General features: G+C 36.3%; 1 protein-coding gene across 1 annotated transcript in view; it reads right to left on the minus strand.

Moving 5' to 3' along the window:
- Nucleotides 1-26,293, minus strand: part of LPCAT1 (lysophosphatidylcholine acyltransferase 1) — a 61,943-nt gene that overhangs the window by 16,774 nt on the left and 18,876 nt on the right. The window contains exons 6-10 of the mRNA XM_071455494.1: nt 23,960-24,018; nt 19,265-19,299; nt 16,710-16,764; nt 12,768-12,850; nt 2,058-2,183 (exon numbers count right to left, since the gene is read on the minus strand). Of these exons, the coding sequence (XP_071311595.1) occupies nt 2,058-2,183; nt 12,768-12,850; nt 16,710-16,764; nt 19,265-19,299; nt 23,960-24,018 (358 nt within the window). The remainder of the gene's footprint in view (nt 1-2,057; nt 2,184-12,767; nt 12,851-16,709; nt 16,765-19,264; nt 19,300-23,959; nt 24,019-26,293) is intronic.

Below are 26,293 nucleotides of genomic sequence, written 5' to 3' on the forward strand. Positions count from 1 at the left end.
CATCAAATGAAGCAGAGGATTTACAATGTATGAAAAAATAAAAGCTATAACTTAGACTACACATAGTTTAGCAATTAGCTTGTTGGTCAGACTTAAACTATCAGACTGAAGAGAAACACAAATCCTTGAGGAGTAATGAATGCACAATTTGAGAAGGTATGTCTGTGATCAATTGATCTCATTGATAAAGCAGTCATTTTATCACAGAGTTTGGTACAAGCCAGCTGTACAGCTGTTAACAGAGCCCAAGCTCTTCCTTAGATGAAGCATGAGAACTCACTGCTGTGCCTGCATGCATTCTGGACTGGATCCCATTCAGCTAAGCACAGGCTAAACAAATTTTACCAACAACAATAATGAATCCTGTAGACACAATGTGCACAGAAGTAACTCTTCAGTAGAGCAAATTGAGGTGTAAGTTGATTTCAAAAAATCAAAACCAAAAAGAAGTCTGAATTTACCTTACTATAGGAATCTTAAGAATGGATATTACCTTGAAAGTATGCCATTGCTCAAAAATAAATGTTAAGACAGGATGAAAAATCCATTGGATAAAATTTACTTTTCCAGTTATTTAGGGATGCTAGTGGATGATCTTAATGCCTCCCTGACCTCAAAACCTTTGAATAAACAGCAAAATGACTACATTATTATCAAAAGTGCATTAGAGATGAAGTCATATTACAATCTTCATCCAATTGTGCCAGAAAAATACCAGCATAATATCCTTCTTATTGGCACACGCCCAAATTCAGAGAGCATTATATTTCGCCAAGGATTAATTGCTCATACCAGAACAAGAACTTCTGGGCTGCAGTGAACCTCACTCACAAATGCATGTAACTGTTTCAGAGGCCAAAACAAAAGCATAATTTAAAAGAACAGCTTTAAATTGAGCAGACAGAAGCCAGACAACTTAACAAGAGGATTAAACTGAATCCTGGGATTATCAACTGCATAATAAGAGACGTGGGTGGTTGGTTTGTTTTGTTTCACTTGTTTTTCTTCCTTAGGACTGTAAATTCAGAGCCTTTTAAACAAAGTGAGAATCTTTATTTTCCCCTATAAGTCTCTCCTATCCTAATGGAAGTTTTTCAGATGGAAGCCCTGACAATAGATTAGTACATGCTTGTCATCTGAATTCATGATGTGTGCTGTCCTACATTCCTTATTCTCCAACAGAGCTTTTTCTTCTTTACTTTCATTTATGTACCCAAGCTGAAGATGAAGGAAAAATTAGTGAAAGGACACAAAATACACAATGGAAACATTAAACTGTGCTCTGTAATTTCAGGTGATGAGACAAGAAAATGAAAAAAGAATTTGTATATTGAGAGTTAATAGGATGAGGCTGTACATTTAGTTCATAGTTGCTCAATAAGGTCACTGGAGAAGCAGGAGGAAAACTGGAAAACAGCAGCAAGTTCTACTACTTGGTTTATGTAAAATTTTCAGGTTTGCTGAGGCTTTTTTGAAAGGTAGAGCTAGCAGGAAATGGCACTATGGGAAGAAAGAGGAGAGGACCCACGCTGCATGCACTGAGCTACAGCTGCATTAGAAAGTCCATCTGGCAGTGACCTGCTCAACAGATCAACTACCACCTTGTCCTTCTCAGGAAAGGGTGACCCTTCTGTCCTCACTATTACAAGGTTAATCCAGCCACAAGATTGCTGTTGGCAGCATTTGTTTTCCCTCCACAGATGTCACAGGAAAAGGCAATTGACTCTCAACTGTATCAAATATTAGGAATTCCATGGTATTCCTGATCCTCTTCAGAAACTGTCTTCTAGCTCAGGAATGAATGCTTCAGACTCACTCTGCTCCACTTGTCAGATGGAAAATAAGAATTTTCCAACCTACTCTACTCATTAGGATTCAGGGGTGCTGCCTGCAAGTGAAGTAGAGTACTGTTTTAATTTTACACTTGTGTTTCCCTGATTGTATGATGACAACACTCCATTTATACTCATAAATGCAATATTGTTACATGATAACATGGGAAAACTACAAATATATAATAAAGATGCACCTTACATATAAATATTGTGTATGCTCACCCAAGGCTTCTCACAAGCTTTGCAAATTCTAAAAGACACGTATCTGAAGGTAGACGAAGCTGTCCCTCAGCCAAAGCCAGCTGACAGTCTTCAAACGTGTAGTCTGTCACTGGAACTCCCAACGCCCTTGAATAAACCAAAGAAACACTGTAAACAAGACACTAAGAAAACTGAGCAGAATAATCACTTTTTTCACAGCAAGAAATCCTGTAACTATTATGCTTTTAATTCTGAAAAACTATAAGGAAGAGCCAATAAAAGTAAGTTTATATAGAGAACGAAATATGGTGATGATCTGTTGCAGAGCATCTGCTGTGACTGAGTCCATGAAAATATGCAAGAACACAAGGCAAAAATTAGGCAGTGCATAGACTTTCATAGACAAATTTCATAGAAGTGAATATCTAGGGTTTCAAAATTTTTAATCTAGAACACAAATATATATTTATTAACAACTGTGTCCAATATTTTATTATTGATTTATTAATGTGTTAGCGCAATCACCTCAGCAGAACAGCTATTACCTCCAGCTAGTATTAATATTACACAAAAGGCAACATTTCTCTATAAATAACAGCTAGAACACAACATATAAAAACAAGTAGAGTTAAACTCTAAGCAAACAAGTTATTTTTAAATGTATGACATAGAGGTAGAAAAAAATACTCCCAAGTCTTTATACACCAAACAATTCAGTACTGGTTTTGGCTTCACTTCTAACTTGATACTCTGTAGTAATTGCAGCACCAAAAGATAATTGATGGAAATTCTGATATTGTAGCTGCCCTGCATTTGCTGTGGCAAAGTTGAGAGAAAGAGTGTGGTGTGAAAGAGGCCTTTAAGAGTTCAGTGTACAAACATAACATGCAATTTGGAAAGCCAGCATAGCTCCATATAAGCTACTCATCTGCCACATTTTTTATTATACTTGATTTTACTTATCCTAGTAAGGAGCATTATCTCCTTTATGCAGTGTTTTCTAGTTTGACGAAATCTTCACAAAATTTTTTTGTTTAGTTACCTTCATTCTTTTCATCTACAGTTTGGCTATCTTACTGCTAACCATCTTTTTCATATGTGAAGTTAACATACACTAATGGCAAGATTGATGCAAAACCCTGAGGCCTGCCACACTAATTTTGGCTTTGATGAAAACTCCACATTCAATTCTCTGCTTTACTATAAGTAGTTTGATCTGTAATGGTTGTCACCTCTTATGCAAACAATTTCTGTCAAACAGTCTCTTCCTCATGGAATTTCACTCCAAGGCCTTTGAATAGCAAGGTTAATAACATAAGCCAGTTCTCTTCTGTCCACCAATTAATTATCAAACTTCAGGAATTCTGATATATAGCCCATGCACTAAACCTTAAAGGTATTGATCAGGGCTTATCTCTTCTCTTTGAGGCTGATAAAGTCAAACATTTAACTAATAAATATTCAAGCTCCAAAGTACCAAATATGGTAAAAAAATAGATAGCATTTATAAGCTATTTATGCACAAAACAAGGAATTAGAAGGTAGTGATCTTGACTGAATAGCTTTCCTCTTCCTAAAAAGAAGAAACAAAGAGAAAGGAACAAAAGGACAAAATCAACTAAACCAAATGATTTAGGTACATAGAAAAGTCATCTTACAAGCAGAGTATTGAAGATTAGATTGCCTCATACTGGTGATCTAAGCAATTAAATCCAGTTCCTCTAAAATTTTCCCTGTTTGGTCTGTTCTTGTTCAATCAATTCTCTCCTCCTATGAAGTGTCCCAGCAGTATTTGTAAATCAGTAAACCACCTTAATGGAATGGACAAGATTCTTGTGATACCTTACCTGACCCCACAGACTCATGGTAAAATACAGATGAAGAACTTCCCCATGCTATGGGGATTTAAATCCATTTCCAAGTTCAACCTGAGTTAGAGATCAGGTATTGTGAGCATGTCAAGACTTCTGTTTTATAGTATTCCATATAGTATTATACAAGATGTAATATATGATGTAATAGATGTAATCTGTATTATAACAATCTGTACTAATATTTGTAATCTGTATTATACAAGATGAAATCACTGGTATTTTACAACACAAAATTAGTTTTCCTCAAAAGAAGAGAAAGGAGTGGATGAAAGAAGCAGAGTCTCTCCAGCCAGTTGAGATTACTTCCTATTCCCATCTTTTGCACTTGATCATCCCTACAGACATCCATCTCAACTGTCTCCAGCAAGGACATGCTACAGACAGTACTACCCAGAGCAGTTCCATAAAAGAATGAAACAAAGATCTAGCCTAGCCAAGCATATTACACCAAAATTCATCAGTTCTCCAGGCCACACTAGGTATAGCATATAACAGAAATACAGGAACTTACAGGCAATCAGCTGAAGCACAGGGGAACTACATGCAAAAGGGGAAGCATGTTAAAAATAAGTTAGGAAACTGAAAGAGTAAAGTGCTCCTCTGTTGGACATATTAGGAAATCAGAGAAGTGGTAAGACACTTAAATTCTGAAAGGACAGAAAAAAATTAGTCATTGAAAATGATTAAAGGTGGCAATTAAAATAAAGAGGCTTTAAAGAAACAGAAGAAACTCAAGCCTTCTCTCAAGTGAAATAGAGAAGATGGACAAGCTAAAACATAACCGTAAGGTGGCAAGCCAAAGCAACAAACAATAGCTTGTTAAAACCAAAAGCAAATGCTGTTACAACACATCAAAAGAAAGATGACTAAGAAAGATCAGGGCACTCAGCCTGGGGGGAGGGTTGAAGCCTGACTGACTGCCAGCACCAATGTCAGATTTGAATAACTGCTAAATAATGGTCCTTGAATATGTTGAAGGAGCCTAGCCAAGAGAAGTTTTTAAAAAAGCCCAAAACAAACAACAAAAAAATCAAAACCAAACTTAAGATAGAAAATAAACTCCAAACAAAAGCCAGGGTCATTTCAGACTCAGCCAAACCACAAGGGGAAACACAACCTGCATCTTTTTATAGCTTTGTGCACCCCTTATAAAAGAGGTGGTAGTTGGGCCAGAATTATATTGCTGCTATCAGTGAAAGAAAATCCCCACTACAATTAATACCTACATGTATGTTCAATGTCAACACAAACACAAAATGGGATTCAGAAAGACAAAAGCAGCTTCTTTTGTTCATCTGTTGTAATTTTCAAGCTGCTGGACTTAAAAAAACCCCAAACAAATGAACTTAAAGAGGGTACATATACATCCAGACTTTCACAATAACAAAGGTCAGAAGCAAGGAAGGAAAGAAACACTTTTGCTCAAAGCAAAGTTCAATCATAGAATCAGCCAAGGCCAGATAGAGTTCAAGGGGCTCTTGAGTTCAGAAGACAAATCACAAGCTGTAGAGAGCTAGCAGCTTTAAAGGACCTTGATTTCAGCTCAGAATATTGAAGAAACTGAAACTGGGCAACATATAAAGTTCATTATTTATGCTAAGACTTGTGAAATTTTTAATTTCTTAGAATAAAGTCAGGCTTATTAGAGTTCACTGTAAGGCCTCGGTACAAGTGCAACTCACAGGATTTTCTACACAACCAGTTATCAAACTATTCTAACTCATCCTCCAGGGCAATCATTTTCTACTTCAGCTGGGAAAAAAAAAAGATAATTTCAATTTGAGATGCAAATCACACGTACAATTCCATATTCTTAATAAACTAAAAATAAAACAACTTTTCCCATATCTTCACTTGAAAGCATTTCTCCCCCTCTTTTCTTCAAACTACCTCTGCTTTCACAGTAATGTGAGCCTAGCCTTTTAAAAAGTCCAGCAGATTTAAATGGCCTGATATGAATGTCTCGCTTGACATACCTTGAGACTTTTTCCTTCCCTGCCCTGCCCAAGGTGCTGGCTGTTTACCCATCATGACATCACACTACATGAAGTTTCAAAGTCAGCAAGTTGCTTGAAAATAATAAACTCAAATGAAACAAAACCCCAAAAGCTTTCCTGCAAACCCAATCTGAGAAACACAAGTTATACTTGTTATATACTGATGTCTTATCCCAAACAGCTCTCTATGTCTAACATTTGTGCAGTCATAAGATGAATTATTAACTTCCTCATTTTCTGCATACCAATCCACTATGCATGCAAAATGCCAAACATAAAACAGAATGTGACGGCTGGAATATTATGTAAAGTGAGAGAAAACAGTACAAGCAATATTGTGACATTTGGAATCTACATTTCAACAAAAAGATTCCCCAAATGTTTTACATTGTTCATAAGCAGAACTGTGAACTAATCAAGAGAACATTCCACAGGCTGCTCAGAACAACTCCTATAAATCAACTATAATCTTTATTGGGTACTGAAAACATTAGGATTCTATCTAATTTGGTATTTTTTTTCATTTCTGGATGTTCAGCAGAAAGACACACAAAACATTGTGGACAAATAACTCCAATTATTAGTAGTCATCTAATCTAGTCATCAGTAGTACACCAACTTCCTGAACCAGAGACCTTTTGTACCACTATGTTTTAGAATCACTCATTAACTACATGTTTTTCACAGTATATCTCAGCTCTGATGAAATAATTTTATCTATCTGGTAATGAATGCCACAATTTTGCACATTTTTAAGACTTACTCTATTTACTTTTAGCTGATCTACTGTTGAGTACTTTCCATCCCTCCTGCTATGAAAACTAAGACTTCCTTTAGTATGCTTTTTCAGAACACTGGGATTTTCCTGACCTTCAAAACAACCCTCCACTCTCTTTTTTCCCCATCCTTTCCCAAGCCAAAGTGCTGCCAACTATTTCCTTTTGGAAGGCCAGAGTAGATAGTCCCTTTTCTCTCCTCAGACTACTACTTTGTGACATTCTCCCAGCAAAAGAAGGTGCAGTCATGATTCTGAAGTTCACATAAGGAATCTATTATCTCATAATGATTTAGACAGAAAAAGAAGCTGCCAATGACTGTATTTCTGCCTGGTGTTGTTTGAAATTGGGTTCTGCAATTGTTGATCTTGTAGACTTGCACATCACAAATCTTCAAGGAGTAAAAAACAGAAGAGGTTCTCCTTGTGTTGTCAGCATTCAAAAACCAGAGTGTTGCAGTTCAAACCAGTGTTGCAAAGTATTACTTAACATTTAAAAAATTCATTTCTTCCTTGAGAAAATAAATGTGGCAACAAGCTGCACAGAAGTTAACCCTGTTCTGTGACTATGTTCTCCACCTGCCACACACAGAGTATTCACAGAAATGAACAGAGTGCACAATGTATCTCTCATCTCCATTTTTGTTAATGGTGTGAAACCCAAACCATGCACAGAATCTTTTAGGTGGGAAAAGACCTTTGAGGTCAAGCCCAACCTTTGACTGATCACTGTCTTTTCAACTAAACCATGTTGTCACATCCAGTTGTTTCTTGAACATCTCCCTGGACAGCCCATTTTGATATTTAACACTTTGCATGAAGAAATTCTTCCTGATGTTCAACCTGAACCTCTCCTAGAGCAGCTTGAGGCAATTTCCTCTCATCCTATCACTGGCTGTGCTGGACAAGAGGCCAACCCACAGCTTGGAACAACCTCCTTTCAGGCAGTTATAGAGAGCAGTAAAATCCCCCTGAGCCTTCTTCTCTGCAGGCTACACAGCCCCAGCTCCCTCAGCCACTTCTCACATGATTTACTCTCTAGACCCTTCACCATCGATGCTTCAAATGGATGCTTGTTAACTCCAGCACTACAGTAATTCCACTTATACTGATGCTTATGCCTTTAATGGTATAAAAATGCCAAAACCCCAGTTTGGATTTCAAAGTTGAATGCTGAGCATCCAAACAGTACCTGTGAAGAATCATAAAAGGAAATTTCAGACAGCACAGGCACAGAACACTGCAGTTTTTCCAAAGTGAGATTCAACAGGCCACTGAATACAAGAAATAGCCACGAGTCAGACCAGTAAGTTACTGTAAACTCCCATCCTCAAGGCTACTCTTCTGCAACTAGCATTACTCTATCACATATACTGGCAAAGATCACATTCTGATGCTGTCAGAGCCTGCAAGAAAAAAAACCAAACCCTGATTTTAATATGTAGAAGATGACAAAAGGGAAGATGGACACAGAAGACTACTTTTAATGTTTTTTGCCTTCACCAGCATGCTGGATAAAAGTACTCATTTTTCAAAAGCAAAATATAATGCTCATATGTCAAGCTGGTACGTCAGTGCTTTAACTGTATGACATGCTCCAACACGGGGAAAGTGATCCTGGCAAGCACCTGACAGAAAACATCAGGAAGGCAGATGTTTAAGTTCCATGTCTAACATGCTGCACTTTAATCAATTTCAGCATCTACTGCAAATATAAAAATATGTCTTTAAATGTTTCTGTGAGGAAGATAAACAAAATTACTGGAAAAATGCAAACTGGACGATATTTTTCTATTTCTACATTTCTGGGCTCACCAAAAATGAAACTTCAGAACTCCTGGAGAGTGTCACGCATGTTATTACAGTGCTGAGTTTAACACTCAAAAGATCTAGGAAAACAAAATGCTCAAATCAGGAGTACTGAAAAAACTTAAGTTCTGAGGTATTTACAGTTTTGAAAAACAAAGGGCCAAAGGTTTCCATCAAGTTTCAGTCTCAACATCTACTACATGCAAAAAAAAAAAAAAAACCTAACAAATTTGCAATAATTTGTCTTCCATTTTTTCCCAAACTGTACCACCTAACCATATTCTTCCCTATTTTGAAGACAGTCTTTATGAGAAACTAAAACTAAAGGGAAACAAATTGTGTTTGCATGTGAATAAGTGACCTGTGGGTCTGTGTATCATCATCTAGTCAGCTTATATCTGTAATTACAGCTGAGGTTAGTTTAGACTTGCACAAAGAGCCTGCAGTACAGATTTTCACCACCAGCTGCCTTCACTACCACTGGCTTATCTATGTAAAAAATGAATTTTTGCAGCTAACTGAAAGCTAAGCTACTGACATACTTCTTTCAAACACATCTGAGTCCTAAAGAGCAGCAGGGTAACAAACTTGGTTTTCCCCCCACAGTGGCAGTAAAATTTATCTACTTTTTCCTTCAAATAGAATTTCTATACCCTAAATAGTACTTTGATTACAACTAAGAGATGTCTTTCAGAATACAGTTGCTCATGAAAATTAGGATTTAAGAACAGTAGCAAATGGGTACAACCCCACAATGAAAAGAATGAAAAGAGGCAACTAATATGTTTTCTTTAGGGGAAAATACTCCAAACAAGCCACAAAACAAATAATTCTTCAAATAGCTATCAGTAAATTAAGAACTATGATGCAGCAAAACAACATAGAAAGGTAAAAATGCATAAAAACTTGTAGTGGCTTGATGCAGCTAAGAAGCGTAAGACTTTTTAATGCATAAGAGAAAATACAAAAAAATGTAACCAGCTACTAGCTAAGGATAGGAAAATTCTCATCAGGAAAAAAACCTCTTCTGTCATGTGCAATACTTACATTAGGAAACAATTAAGACAACAAATCTTATGAATAAAAGTAAGTATTTCCCAATGCTCTAAGAGTGATAGAGATATCCTCTAGCACTGAGAAATTTTTAGAAATAAATACTTGTGATTGCAAGGTCAAGTGATTTGTTCCTAATAGTTCTGGAAAAGCTGGGATTGAAGTTTCAAGTGGCTGACAATTTTACAACACTAACATAGTTCCAGTAAACTATTACTTATTAATTTGAAGATTAAAAAAACCCCAAAAAACAACATGGGCCAGAATGTTTGACACTCAATTAGAAAACATATAGAAGAAACTGTGGAACTTAAGGAATTACCAGATGAAAACAATCCATGTTGACTACCATCAACATAAGATGATAATAGGTTATGCACATGAAGACCAAAATGATGATTTTGCTTAAGTAATACAAAAGTAAGGCAATATAATATTTACCTACATGGTATGACTTACTAGTAGGCTGGTTTCAGAATTTTGTTAGAGCCAATAAAGAACACATGAAATGAATTAACGCTTTATTTTTTGATTTTAAAGAACTAGCCGGCACTGATGCCATATTTAAAAGCACTCAACATTTTCAGTGATTTGAAAGTGACTCTAAACACAGCTCCTGATAGCACTTGGTGGGTGACACAAGCACTGACTAAACTGAGTAGGAGCCAGAACTAGGCCAGAAAGATCAAATAAGACAGACTCACTCAAAAATGAGTTTTATGAGAAAATTAAATGTGAAGCATATCATTAAGATATAAGTAGGGACCATATTTTAAACAGCAGATTAATCTATTCTGCACATACTTTTTGTGCAAATTAAGAAAATGACCCAAAGGATGGCAAGCATGTTCAGCAGCAGTGGCTATCCTGTATGAGTAATTCCAGTTCTGATAACACAGGCACACTTTGGCACTGACTTTTTGGGCAAGTAAATTTATCCAATGTGCAAGGAACTAATATCCTAATAAAGAAGCAAACCTCCATGAATGACAGCACCTCCTTAACAAAATATTTAGATATTACACTTACATATATAAATATAAATTGAATATCTAGAGACCACCATCACTCACATCTGTGGCGAGCCACAGGAAAGCTAGTCAAATATGGATAAACCAATTCTCCAGAAAGTCAACAAGCAGAAGCAGCATAAGACACAGATGTCTAGTCAAATGCTGTGTTCAATGCTAAATAGAAGCTGTTCACAAATTAAGATTATTGTGAAAGCAAACAATTTCAAGAGCAGAAACTGTATCTATTGCTCACTCAGCAACTTCTATCAACTCCCTCTGAAGCCAAGAGCAAGACACAAGGTTTCCACAACACTGGTTCTAGACTCACCAATACATTAGTACCTGGGAGTGCCACCTTTGATGCTGTAAAATATCCAGTAGAATTACGCACTTCTGCCTGAGAAATATGATGGGGAGGAGGGGTAAGAAGACACCTGAAGAGATCCCAAAAGGACCTCTTTACAATAAGATGCTACACTGCCACTAACTCAATCCTCAAGAAAATCTAGATGAAACAGTAATATTGTCCTTTATCCAGCAATGCAGAGTGCAATGCTACCACCAAACAGCACCTGAGGTACTTGAGTTGCAACTCCTACAGCTCCAGAACTGCCTTGAGCTGCAATCTCCTGTACCAAAACCTGCATGAGTAAGTCTAAAGAACTGACACAAGAAAGAGGTATCTGGAAGTGGTCAGAAGTAAATAATTTTTAACTATGTCAATGTTACTTGGCCTACAGTTATCCATGGTATCCAGACATCTACATTCTGGTTTATTCCCATCTGCATTTTGACTTCAAAACTTTGATATCCAAATACGTTTGTTTTCCCATTTGCATTAACACAGCATCTACAGCCCCTGCTTCATTCCAAAGTGGTTTTCGACATCTCTCATTCTGACAGTCTTCCTGTTAGATCTGCACTCCTTTTCTGTGACCACAAATGCTTAATTCTTCAGGGGTGGGAGGGAGAAACATAATCATGTTTTTCCTCCAAAGCACACTTAGAGGGGAAGGCTTGCAACATGCCAGTTGTTGTAAACTTTTGTAGGCTTTCAAAAGTTTTCCTTATAGCACACAATTCCTGTTATGTGATTGGAGCAGAGTTCAGAATGAAGATTTAATGACCTGGCCTTCTACACATAGTCTGAGGACAGCACTTGCCAGGTGACGGTTTTTAATTAACAACAAAAGTCTTTGAGGCCAGTGCCTCAAAAAATTTTTGACTCTAAGACAGGACGATTCAAACAGGTCCTTTTGTTCTTTTCTCCTTTGAGGAATGTCCTTTTGTACAATGGATCTATTGTTATATTATTGTCTCAACATCCTTAAGGAAACTCGCAGACCTGGGTTCAAGCAGACAAGAATTCTCAGTCACTACCTACAAACTGGCCTTTGGCTTAAATTAGAAACGGAAGAGAAGTTACACAAAGGAAATTATGATTTCACAAGCTCTTTCAAAATCAGGATTAGGAAGATACATAAACTTCTCAAGAGTTATTAGTGATCACAGGCCTGAGGGTTCACTGTAAATATGGAAAAGAGTTATCTACTGACTAATGGAAGATTTACTGAAAGAACAAAAAATAAATGAAAAAGACATGAATAAAAACACAATGAAAGAGTGAAAATATTAAATGTTGCCTTCATTCTACCGTATAGACAAGTGTTTTAACTGTCTTCAATTAACATTAACTTCAATTCATTTGCATTGTATCAATTCTCTGTTTCCAACGAAATAAAGCCACTTCACTGCGCTTTGCTGTTTGAAATACTACAGGCTAACAAGGAATACATGAAACTATTCTTAACCTCATTAAAACAGTCACAGCTTAAAATGCAACCCCAATAGCACAAAATTCAGTTACATAACTTTCCTAAAATTCCACCATACCCTTCCCCCAAAAGACTAAATACCCACCGGAGCAAGAAGAACTGGCTTGTTATATGAAGGAAGGCATGTTAAAAACCCCCAAAAGAACCAACAGAAAAAAAAATATTCCAAACCCATCAACTCCAACAGTTCTTGCTGTATTTGTGGATCCCTGGCCTCTTCAGAGGGGAAAGTAACTGCTATGTAAAAGGTCTTGCAGACATTCCTGCAGACTACAAGGTTCTTTGTAGGCAGACAACCACACTGATTTGATTTTGTGATATTTTCTAAATTTAAAATCACCCATCTATTTTTACACAGAATTACAACATACTTACTCTGCCATTACACGCCTGACGTTATTGGCATATAACACTGGGTTTTTTCTTTCTTCTTCTGAAGGAATGTACACGGGTAGAAACTGCGTACAGAGAACTGAATTATACCAAAAATATTTAACATTTTAAACAATCTCTTACAGCACTAGGGTGAATATTGTATACAGTTTGTTGTTACTCAGAAAATTACATTAAGACTACAGAAAATATTAAAAATTCAACTTTTAAATGCTTAAGTATACGTCATACTTCTAGAAATTTATATAACACTGACTCTGCTTATTTCTCACTGCACGGAATCCAAGCAGAGTTTTATCTTCATTTCTGAAGTGGTACTGAGAATTTTAAAATAATTTAGAAGTATTAGCACTTTCTTGCACATACCTCACTTACCTTTTGTATTGTTCAGCTCTTTTCAGATAACCAAAAAAAGCACATGCTACAGGAATATTGTTTAATAACTTAAAAATTAAGAATCCAAATTTTAAGGACATCAGGTATTTACTGTTCCCCCTGCACATTTTGAAATCATGTACGACTGCCTAATATACACAGGAAAAGTGTTTTTATTTTCTGCTGTTAGACGTTTTGAAACTTTTTTCCTTCTAATTGGACATAAGCCATTAATGCTCCATTGAAATAAAAAAAAATCTAAATGAATGCAGATGACCAAAGAACCACAGAATAGTTGATGTTGGAAAGTGGAAAATTAAACCAGAGCTGCTGGAGACCCACAATAGAAAGGGCAGCTTTCAGAATGGCATGGCCTACATTAAAATATCTTCTAGTATTTAAAGCTGTTTTTAAGTGTCCATTGAAAAATTACATAAGCCCCAAGATCATGGCCAGTCTCAACAATAAAAACCTTCAAAACATTTCATTCTGCCAAGTGACTAACTTCCCAGACAGGAGGAACAAGAGAGGATCACTCTGATCACCACTCCTAGTCAGTACCAGACACACAACTCTCTTAGTAGTGCAGCACAGTGAGGTAATTTATGCACTAAGTGAGCAAAATGTTCACAATCCTGTGTAAAGCTTCTGTATTAGAAAAAAAGCTGCAAGAAGCTTAGTTGCAGTACATATAATTACCTATGCGTAGTGAAAATGGAAATTATGACCCAGAAATTTCACACTGGTCTTTAAACCAGAAACTAACAACTGGGTAAAGTTGTTAGTCTTTATTTTAAAGTTCATAATTTCAGCAAACACTTCTCAATAACCACAAAGCTAGCTGTGTTTTTAAAATTACTGTGTTTTAAAATTAGCTGTGTTTTTAAAGTTACTGATCATAACTGTATGATCAACAGTACCCAAACACTGCTGTTGGACATTCATCTGTTTCCTGGAAAGGACAAATATTGAATTTATTTTGAGTTTTGCTGGAGTTTTTCCTATGTGCACCACTGCATCTGAAAACACATGACTCCTGTCTTCTAAGTTTACATTACAAGCAGGTACACCAGCCTCATGTAATATACAAAACCACAAAGACTGTGCAGTTAACAGAGATGGAAAGACTGCTTCTTCAACTTCGAAACCTCATTCCATTTATTTGAGTTGCAAATGGCTATTAAGTAATTTGTCCAAACACAGAAGTTCAAATATGAGGTGATTTCAGAGGTGTTCTGCATGTCTGTGCCTAACTCAACATAAACAGCATAATCATTTCAACATCACTAACAAAACCAAGAGAAGAACCCTCAGCTGCTGCAGACTGTCATGGATGTACAAACACTGAAGTTGACAGGTCAGTAAAACAGACATGAGCCAAAACAAACTACATGTGCAGATGATCATACATCCATTCTTCTTCACATTGCCAGCATGCCATTTTTAAGTACAGGATGGGTGGATGAGTGAATATTTACAGAAAACTATTATAAAACTTACATAGATTTTATTTTATAGTGACACTGGATGACACACGCAACATGCCAGAACAAATATTTTATGCAGAGAAGCCCAGACTAGCTAAATTTGGATCCTGATTGCTGGCTGGTAAATCTTACTGGCTATCATTTAATCAAAAAAAACCTCTGAGGTTGTGTTGTTTTGTCATAGGTCTTCCTGAGTTATTAAATCATCAGCACTAACTGTGGTATCCAGGCTCCTAGGTTTTTGCCAGTATCTGTGCTGATTGAACAGAGCAGGAATATCAACCAATAAGCGTCAGAGACCAGGGGAAAAATATGACTTTGAACCCAAAACAACTAATTTTTCCTATATGTTACTAGTCCTCACCGCACTTCCTAACAAAAACAGATTCAACTGCTATAGCTCCAGAACAGCCTTGACAGGATTTGAGCTGGAATCTCCTGTACCAGAAGCTGCATAAACTGGGAAAGTCTAGAGAACTGAAGGAGGCATCTGGAAGTGGTCAGAAGTAAATAATTTTTAACTATGTTGACGTTAACTGGTCTACAGTTATCCAGGTAGTATCCATGGCATCCAGGCATCAACATTGTTTCATTCCCATCTGCATTTTAACTTCAAAACTTTGATACCCAAACACATTTGTTTTCCCATTCACATTAACACAGCCTCATACTTGCCTTGAGGCATTACTCTGCCTCATACTTGAGAGCAACCTTGCAAACAGGTCTACTCCTCTATCTTCTGCCAACTACTGCTTTAGTATGGAGTATTTCAGAAGGTCACTAGTTAGTTTGCTTTTTTTTCCCCCCAAGAACTACCAAAGATCATAGCTTGTTATGTAAGAGCTACAGAAACCCAACATCTGCTAGCAGCTGCTGCCTCAAAAATCAAGAAAGCTCAGCAGTGTTCACTCCTGTGTGAAAGAACCCATTTTACTTGCCTAGGGCAGAAAACCATGTTCCTGAGAAAGGGTAAAAATCCTGCCAACCAGCTGGTTTGTCTCAGCCCTGAGTGAGGAAGTCACTCCCTGGCCCCTCTGCAAAACACAGGCCACTATTCTGGAAATCACATTTGTTTTTGTCCAACTGAATTGATAACACAAACCACAAATTTCTACAACACATACAACTATTGAGTGGCCGGTATTTTGCATATTCATTAATTTTGAGAATAACTGATTGCAAAAATAAGCAAACAGAGAGCAATGACAAGTACAGTGATCAGCATGCAATATATGTTACTATTGTAACGCAGTGTACGCAAACATGCAATAGTTCTTCCTACTGATTTACCCTGCCATCAGTTCCATCTGTCAGACCTAAATAGCTGCTTCATTATTCAAAAAGCAAAAGGATTGCAGAACATCTGTCAAATATCCTATATGACACACTTCAAATACTGTAATTGTCCACATGAGTAATGTAATGTAATTACTCTGTGTAAAATGCATTAGGGACAACAAGTTGAAAGGAAAGGCTATAACTGTTTCCATGTTTTCATTACAATAGTCTTCAGCCTTAAAATTACAGTATTTTCCTCAAAATAAAGTTAAGAATATAGATAGATTTTCTTTGTGTTTTCCTATTTCACATTCTGAACAGTGCAGCCTAATAAAATAATTAGCCAGACATTCAATAACTTATATGGCCTATAACAAACCACCTCCAATTTTTCTCTACAAGACAGTTCTTAGTTTGTACATCAGCATTCACACACTTGAATGTCTAACATACAAAGCTGGTACACTACTTGAAAGAGCAATCAAGCCATTAGAAGACAAGAAATTTGTTCACAAAAGACTTTTTAAAGTGAGCCAGAAATTTATCTACTCAATTCAAATAACTAAAAAAATAATCTCATGCCAACTGGAAAACTGTATTTTGCTATTCCATTTTTAGACTGTATTTTCAGATACAGAAGCCATTTGTATAAAATATAAGTAGTATCTTAACCTGTTTTTACAGACATACATACAAGTTATGAATACAAACTTTTACTGCAGAATTATGTACAATATTATGTATTCTACAACTGCTCAGAATACACTGGAGTTTTTTTACTGACCTCGATTTCCACAGAATTGTGAAATTGACATAGAGTAAGCCAGAGAATTTCAAACCTAAAAGCAGAAAAAGATAGGGAAGGATGGAGAAAAAAATATATGTAGTGAAACTGTAATACATTATGTTCCAAAGTCTTCACGTAGCATCCTACTTGTAGTATAATCATATTCAGATAAAAATGATCAGAAAAGGCCTTTGAAAGTACTTCTATATATTACATTCTGTAAGGTGGAACAAAAATTTACACTGAATTGGCATCTTAAAAAATACTCAAAAACAGGAAGACAAACAGTGAAAGGTAATATATGCATAACATGTTAAAGGAAGAGTAGATTTGTTCCAGAAAAATGCAGTATTCAGCACAGAGCTAGCAAGATTAATTATGCAACCACTGAGATTTTATCATTACCTCAGTTTGGAATCAAAGTTCATTATACTTCCAAAGTCTGTTAATGAAATGCAGTATGTGTGTTTTAGTAGCCTAAGATACAAGATAACTGGAATCAACTTGACCTTAGAAAGCATTAAGATTCAAATCCAGGAAAGGATTTAGTAAACCTAAATTAAGGAGCAGTGTCAAGTAGCCACATTTTCATACAGTATCTAGGTAGTTACAGTGGTCAATCATTGTGAGGGGATGGCAGGCCAAAATCCTCTCACACAGATAAAGGGCAGTTCCTAGAAGCAAAACCCTACTCATCTTGTAATACACCCATGTAGGGCTGCAAAACATTTCCCCCCTGCTTCCTTCTTATTGAGCTTCCAACATATCAAAGCAAAGAAAAGAATCAGGAACAACAATGGAGCCTGTAATTTGAAGTTTACATTCCTGACAGAAACACGTAAGTCTGGTTTCTAGGTCCTTGTTCAAAAGCATTAAAACCCCCCAATAAGTTACAAGTAAACTTTTCTCTCTGCCATCTCTGTAATCCTCAAAGATTGAACCCTGAATTTAAATGAAAATTTAAAACTGATAGAATCTGTATCCAACTCAACTAGGGTCATTCTTTGTTTTCAAGGTAGACTCAGTTGATCTGTTCTGAATACTGCCAAGGCAGTAAAAACCTTACTTTCAATGATTTAAGTTTGCATGTGACAAGTTTTCAATCCATCTGACAGGCTACAGCACTTTTAAACAAACAGAATACTCCTAGAAACAGAAACACTTCCAGATTTCTGTTTTAGTGTGAGCCAAAACAAAGATATGTTTGCTGAGAAAAGGAAGCCTGTTATCAGTCTTAATAGCATTTTCTGCTAAGACATCACAAATACATTTTAGGTCACCCAGGAGAATTAATCCTAATTAAGCCAAGCTGTAATTTAAACTGACCCAGTCAATTTGCATAACATCACATGTTGCTGCAGATTCTGATTCAGCTTTAATTTAATTTAACTTTATTAGCAGAGATCAACGCTTCTGAATAAGGGTTTTCTAGACAGTCCAGTGATCTGAGGCAAGACACCTACAGGTTTTTTCTGTCTTCCTCTGTGTTCTTGAGTCCTCAGTTAGGATACTAAGGTGGAAGTAAGCTGCTCACCTTTCTCCTCTATGGCTGAGTTACTTTTTCACATGAATTGCAGTGCAAATGCAAGGGAAGAGGCAGGAGCTCACGAGAACAGAAATCCCTTTATGCAGCAAATGCTGCAGTGTCTGTTTACATTATACACAACCATGGACTCATCTACTTCCAAAGTGACAAATTATTTGTAAGCTGAACCTCTGCAAGTGTTCGATGATTTCCTCAAGTCTCAAAGTCATGTCCGTAATTAGACCTGGTTCCTAAGTGCAAAACTTAATTGACAAAATTCTAAATTACTTGAATCTTGGCTAATCCCCATGGTTTCCTCATTATTACTGAAATATAGGATGTCACATGGGACATTCAAAACAATACAAAGCATTAACCACAGAAGCCAACACTCCTTTAATTAGGGTTCAAAATTTGCTGTTTTCCTCTTGATCCAAACATTTCGGAATTTTTATTCAAATCCCAATGAGAAAATAATGCTTAACATTTTTTTAAACAAGCAAGAACTGCTTTTTTCAATATCTTATATTGCATGAATTTGCTAAAGAACCTCTAGAATAATATTTTGTTTAAAAAAAGGTCGAAATTATATTCAGACAAGATAATGGAAACAGTATCTCCAAATTCTTTGAGTGGGTCAACTGTGTTTGTGAGAGTAGACAAATTTCAAACAACAGCCATAGATTTTATATAGTAAGATACCAAATCAACTTGCAGGCATAGAGCAGAAGCAAGTTGTTTTACTTCAGGCACTTGGTTAAAAAAAAAAATTGAAATAAAAACCTAAAATTCTTTCTAAAGAGAAGAAAACCAAGAGAGTCATAGCAGCTGAAGTATGTTATTATTTACACCTGGATTCCGCTTAATGACTATTAGTATAATTAGAGAATAATAGATAAAAGATAAATTAATACCAAAAAATAATCAAATAACCAGCAACTGGTTGACTATATATGCATATAAGTCATATAAATAAACACTAAGTAAGGAAAGCAATGATAAAAGCAGTAAAACATTAACCACTTACGCTCCTGGCCCCTGCCATGTCCATGTGATTGTGTCCTAAGAAAAGAAGTGTGACATTTGCAATTAATTATTGTGCATTCAACTTTTTACATTGCACACAGCATAACTAACAATATATTACTAAGAAGCTTTCATGGAAACTTCTATGCTGTCTTTGCAAAAGTTCTTAACCCTGTTAGGAATCAGCCCGTCTTTTATACAGCTATATGGCCAAAATGAACACTGTGTGAAACACTAAGAAAGGACAAATCACAGTAAAAGAAGTGAACAAGATGCAAATAGCAAAAAGGGAACAGAGACCTGTAAAGCAATATATAACAGGTAGGAATATGACGGTAAAAATCATCCCATTTTTAACTAATACTAAGAAACAGCACAGGAAAAAAAAATGCAGTACTTAGAGATGTGATTTAAATGTACAAAAAAGGATCTAAAAACCTAAAAATTAGTTCTGTTCTAACTTGGAAAAAGAGTTCAAGTCATTATTGTAAAGACAAAAAGACACATAAATTCAGGTTTCTGAAAAACCTGATCAGAAAAATATTTTTTCAACCTACTGAACATGTTCCAGTTCAATTCTATGTTACCATCCAAACCCATTCTAGAGATTTCAGGTGATCACATGCGCTATGACCATGAAAAAAACAAGTTAACTCAAGTTTTAATTACCATTTAGAGCCACCTAAAGTAAAAATAAAAGGAAGCAAACTTATCCATAAAAGGTGAAAAATGCGATTAATGATAGAACAACAGCTTGGAGAATAGGGTCAGCATGTCATAAAGAACGACTAAAAATTTAAAACTTGACATTTAACAGTTATTTTCAATCAAATGAAATATGATAAAGGATGAGTCTATCTGTAGCAGTCAATTTATCTGCATTAAAAAACCCCACCTCCATGTACTGATATTTTAGAACTATAAAGTGGATAGTTTTACTGTTACACAGTTTCTGGCTGTTTTGATGTCTCTGATAACACTGCAAGTAAGCGTATTATGGTTTTTGTCTTTTTCCCACAAGGAACTTTCATTACAAACCATGAGAAACCAGTGTAGATAGCTGATAACTTATCTAGACACTAGATCTGCCTTATAGAGCACCAAGCACTACACATCTCTAACTCAGCTCTCTAAATTGCAAAGGCACAGAGCGAGATAAAGAAAAATGTCATCTCCATGAAAGTGCCTGGATCATTGAACAGGGCACAGGTATTTTCAGAATGCAGCCTCATGCTGGCTAGCTGGTAAGTCAAAGTCAAGTAAGCCATCAACAATCCTGCAAGAAATTCCCAATGCAAATGTCATAGTTGACAGGCATGCTTTTTTTCATCGAAGCATCAGGATGCATCAGGGATAACGGCCAGGGAAATGGCTAAGGGAAAAAGGGATTCTGATCTGCAAGAGGCAAATCCATGTTACAGGAGACTCCTACCAGCATAGCCAGTATCATAGCCAATATCACCATTCTTTGAAACTATTGTATCCAAGTAATGAATACTTTAAATTGTGTGGAAGTACATAAAATGATACAATAACTTGGTTGGAAGGGACCTTTTAAGGCTATCTACTCCAACTCCCCTGCAATGAGCAGGGGAATCTTCAACCACATCCAGTTGGCCAGAGCTCCATCCAACCTGACCTTGAACATTATCCCCTCTGTTATTTCCCCTCAGCATGGGAGGAAACAGGCAGAAGAGCCATCTTCCATAGAATTTGTATTTGACACAAAAAGATACTGAGAATCATATGCCAACCTTCAAAGAGGAGATTGGCTGTGTTTTACAGGTTCAGTTAACCCTGATATACCAACACTGTACAAGAGCTGCTGCCAAACTGCTTATCAAATAGCACAGTTACTTGTGGAAGACAAATGGACATAAAATAGATTTTACATGGCTCTGTGATATTTAAACACGTTTATAGTTTATATATTTTCATAATTTCATAAGTAACAGCACTCTGACAGAAAATTCAAATGAAGAAACAAGGGAAAGAAGTAAAAAATTGTAAAAAGGACTGCAGTAGAGAACCTATGGGTGAAGACATTAGAGCATTTATTCTAATTAGAATATAGGTAATAGCTCTCAGGCACCCAATACCTAAAATATTACCAATCTAGACAACCAGTAGCAAAATTTGGAATATCAGGTCTAAACAATATTTTAAGCCTTAATTTCTTTCTGCTCATGCATCAAGCAGAGAAACATATTAAAATATTACTACTAAAAATCACTGATACAGGACCATAGATGCCATCTAATACAAACAGTCACAAACCCCAGGATGACTGTTATTCAGGGAGCGACTCTATAAAAAATATAAAACACAGAGTTCTTCACAGCAACCAGAACTAGATTTATTTGCTAGAAAAAAACCCTGAATTTACTTCTTCACTTTTGCTATGTTTCAGCCCACTGCAGAACAGCAGTACTATCCCTAGCTCTTCAACAGTCTACAATGAAATAAACATTCCAGAGTGCAGACACCGACTACATTCACCCCAGGCTCTGATCTCAAAAAGCCTCTCAAAACAGCCAGGTGCACTCAAATCCAAGACTGTTCTCATCTATATTGTGGAACTCAAAGCTCTGAACATAGATCAGGGCAGGCACTTCAAGCAAAACGCAGTGGGGTGACTGAACACAATGTGTATCTGGAGTTCACTGGCTAAGCAAAGGTCTTAAGGAGTTCCTTTCTAAACCTAAAATTATAATATGCATCAGTCAAGACAACAAATAGAAAGCCAGAGACATTTAAAGTTTGCTAAAAATGTTACCTTAGTGTATGAAAACCAATTCTCAATCCCTACTCTGTTCTTACATGTGTTGTGGTTTAATCCCAGCTGGCAACTAAGCACCACACAACTGCTTGCTCCTTCCCCGCTCCTCCCCCGGGGTGGGCAGGAGAATTGGGAAGAAAAGGTAAGCCTTGCCTTGTAGGTTGAGATGAGAATAGCTCAATAATTGAAACATAATAATCTAACTCCGTATTCCTAACAAAAATAAACTTCATCTTCGTGTACCACATCATATTCCTTCTGCCTCTCCTCCTTCTAACTCTGATGCAACTCTTCTGCAACCCCCAAGCTAATGGAAAAATAAAGCAGTAATAGCAATTACCACTTCTGTCATTAATGCTTGGACCTTTGGAAGGTCTCTAGGAATTAGATCACAGGAGGTTAAATGACTCAGTAAGGCACTGAAAACGAAGTGTTTTACAGAAAGTAAAAATAGTAGGAAAAACTTAAGTCCCATACACAAACTCATGCCAGCTCACAATGGATATCTATATAACTAGTTAGAATTTCTTTTACGACATTTTTGCCATAACATAAAAATTATAAAAAAAATTAATTTACATTTATATTGTTTTACTTCAACATTAGAAGCTCACAAATTTCTGTTAGTAAAGTGTTAGGAACATTCACTATTGGTTTACAAACATTGAATATTATGTACTATGGGCAATAATGACATTTCAGTATGCACGTGGATTTTGAAGGTATATACAAAATAACATTTGATAGCTTTATATTGCTATGGGCTTAACAGTAACAAAAAGTTACAAGGCATATTAATATGACATAAGCCATGACCATGTTTGTCATTTTAAATGGCGGTGCCATCAAAACTTCAAACTATTTTTAGAAAAGAATCTGTCTTCCTGAAAATATAACAATTATGTAACGAAAAGTCCCAGGTAGCCTGCTACAATGCACTTGACACTATGTAAGCATATCAGGCTGCTACTCTTGTCACAGCATCTGCCAAGATAATTTCTGGGTCTGTTACTGCAAACTATTTGATTGCCATTACACCTTGACTCAGCCAAGAGCAAATGGTGGTCTGTGTATATTAACTTTGCTTGGATCCTTTTTTTTTTAATCAAGCATATGTTTTATGTTTCACCTGTAAATGACAGAAAGAACAGTGGATGGAAATATTTGTAAGCTACTCAGGTACCAAGATGAAACAAAATTCTTCCTTAGAACAAGGGGTTGTTAATGGGCTAGTCAGAGATGATCTGATGTGACATGCATCAGTAAAAGAGACCAGGTGGTCCTTATTTTATTTCTGACACTCTTCATACCCTCCCCTAAGTAACTTCCACTTCAGAAGGGGACAAGCTTCAGATATTGTAAATAAACATTTAATAATCTGCATTTTACCTGAATATAATTTACATTGGAAGACTAGTCCAAATTAGCTAATCACCATGCTTAGCATGGTGAATGTAAAACAGACAAGATGACACTTTATAAAGTGCAGAGGTCCTCAACATATTATCCTATACCATTCATCCAGTCACAGTAGTTCATGACTAACACCCCCAAAGGCAGGAGATGAAGAAGCATCTTCCAGCAATAAATGACATTAAGAAAACTCTCCAGCAAACACTGCAGGAACAGGGAGGACTTAGGAACACAGATCCTGGACAGAAATCGTCATTTGTCTCATTATTTGAGAGTACTACTCATTATTGTTGAGTACTTCTTGTAACAACCTGAACAACTTTCAAAGCAGAAACATTTAAACTGTTTCAGTTAAAACTCTCTAACATTGCTTGAGGCTTAATGAATAAATGCTTAACTAACAATAACTTAGTCATGATTTTTGAATTTTTAAACCAAAAAGGTTATACAATGCACTTCAATGAAAATGCCCTGAATTTCAAGGACACTGCAAGCTGAACTTACCAGTTTGTTTGGATAACGTAAAACCACTGGCTGCACAGGAACCCCAGGAATAAACGCTCCTAGAAGGCACATACAATACATAATTAATTTGCTGTGCATTTTGATAGAGAAGAAATTTACTGCAGCAAGAAAAAACTATACAACTAACAGACTGATAGGAAGTAGTTGGTGAAAAAACAGGATCTGAAAGTAGCCTCAAAAGTAATCAAAAAAGCAAGCCCTGGAGAATGACAATGTATATCCTCCTCTTTAGCAGATAGCTAATTAAAAATGTTTGCTTATATTACTTAAATTATCCTCTACCACTTACACATACTGTTATTTACACAAGTCAAAGCTTAGTACCAAATTCAGCTCAATAAATGGATATAAAAAATGAGCATGCAGAAGATGGTTAAATTAATTTATTCCCTGTGGTCAACAATATTTTTGGTAAAGACCTTGGGCTTTCTTATATAAAATAAGCTCTCTATTTTTATCTGAACAACAATAATTTATAGGTAATTTGTCATCTCTGAAATAACAGAATTAATGTCACTTCTATTCTGTAGCTATGGGAAAACTAATAGTTACAAATTGAACTAGAGCTGTATTGAACTAGAGCTATTATTCAGAAGCATTGCTTCACTTCATGGGAAAATTACAGTTCTGATAAATAAGCAGCAGAAGTTCTGTGTCATTTGCTAAGCATTTTCTTGGTTTCTAATACAAAGATTGGGTAAGCATGATAAGTATCTTGGTCAAGACTTCACTAAACATCTCTTTCTCTCATGAAGAAATTAAGAGTTTCACTCAAATTATGTTATTCTTGACAATTTACTACGGTCTCCCTAATATGCCAATTAAAATTAAGAACTGAACAATTGAAGTACACTGTATTTCTAGCATAACATTTGCTTTACAAAATAACTGTTGAGACTTAAAAGAAATAATTGTTTATGGAATATAAACATCTTTAAATGAAGGTGATATGTATAGAACCCTTAAGAGATTTGGAGGCCAGTGGTACCTCCTGCTCAGTCTCAAAGAACAGTCTAAGCAACTTTTGAAATAATCCAAAGCTGACAAAAGCTGAGAGGTAGATGACAACACTACCATTTAAACACAAACACAAAACCAAGAAAATATGCAGTAAGAGTAAGGAGCATAGGCCATGTTAGCAGAAGGGGGAAAGGCATCCTGATAGAAATAACGTGAATAGAGATGTAAAGTAACATGATATAAGTGAGGAATTTTGAAGCAAAGGATTTCTGGAAGGCTGGATGGATACAGATGCAGGTTTTAGTAGGAAAAGTGACAGTCAAGAAGCAGACAGCAGCATGTACTACACCAGAGCAGAGGAAGACAGAGTGAGACTGTAAAGATGAAATACATGGTGCCTGGAGTGTCTATGGCACAGAGGGAGAGCAGGAAATCAGGGCTTCACAAGAAGGATTCAGGCTAGCTTTCAAAGCATGGTCAGGATTCAGATGAAGAGAGGAGAGCAAAGAGCTACAGAAGTAGGTGTTTCCCTAACCACCATTCTGTCATCTAAAAAGGTAAGAGCTGAGAGAAAAGTCTGAGATACCTTCAGCCAAATGAATCAGTGCAAGGAACCACAGTGCTGACTCACTGCATAATATTCTAAGTGATATTTAAATTGCAAGCCAAACAAAACACAAAACACACAGTAAGACTAGAAACCAGGCAGAAAACTAAGAAGTCCAAAAACACATTCACAGCTGCCTTGCTCACTGAAGCTTCTTCATTGACCATCTCCCTACCTAGGTGATAAAGGCAAGTTTACATTAAAGATTCGTGGTTTACTGCAGTACTGGCATTTGTGAATTGCATTTCCTACTGGAAATGCAATTTACAGCTGCATCAATGTTCAGTGTTACACCCTCTACTAATCTGATACACTAAAAGGGTGATCCTACTGAAAAGAGCTTAGAACATGGATGTTATGTAAAAAATGGCAGCCTGTGTAACAGTGTTACATGGGAAACATTTTTGAGCACTTTTCACCAGAATGCAACTCCACAGAAGAGTTAGAGAGGGATCAGCCAGATACAACACAGCAAAAAATGCTGGGCAGCCTGAAATAGGTACACTACAAAGCTTAAGGCAGCAGTGAGTATCTAAATGCTGCATGACAGACCCAAAATAGGAAATGGAGGGGACAAAGGAAAAAAACAAAAGCAAAAAAGACACAAACCCAGATCCAGGAAGAAACATTACTCCTTCAGTTCATATGCATCTCAGAAGCCAAGAAAAAAACCTGACTTATTGAAACTGTTTTGTTCAACAATAGAATTACAATCTTCCTGTAGCATCAAAATTTATATTCCAATT

The sequence above is a fragment of the Agelaius tricolor genome, unplaced genomic scaffold (assembly GCF_023055355.1).
Source record: "Agelaius tricolor isolate 1412-34295 unplaced genomic scaffold, bAgeTri1.0.p SCAF_2, whole genome shotgun sequence".
Lineage (NCBI taxonomy): Eukaryota > Metazoa > Chordata > Aves > Passeriformes > Icteridae > Agelaius > Agelaius tricolor.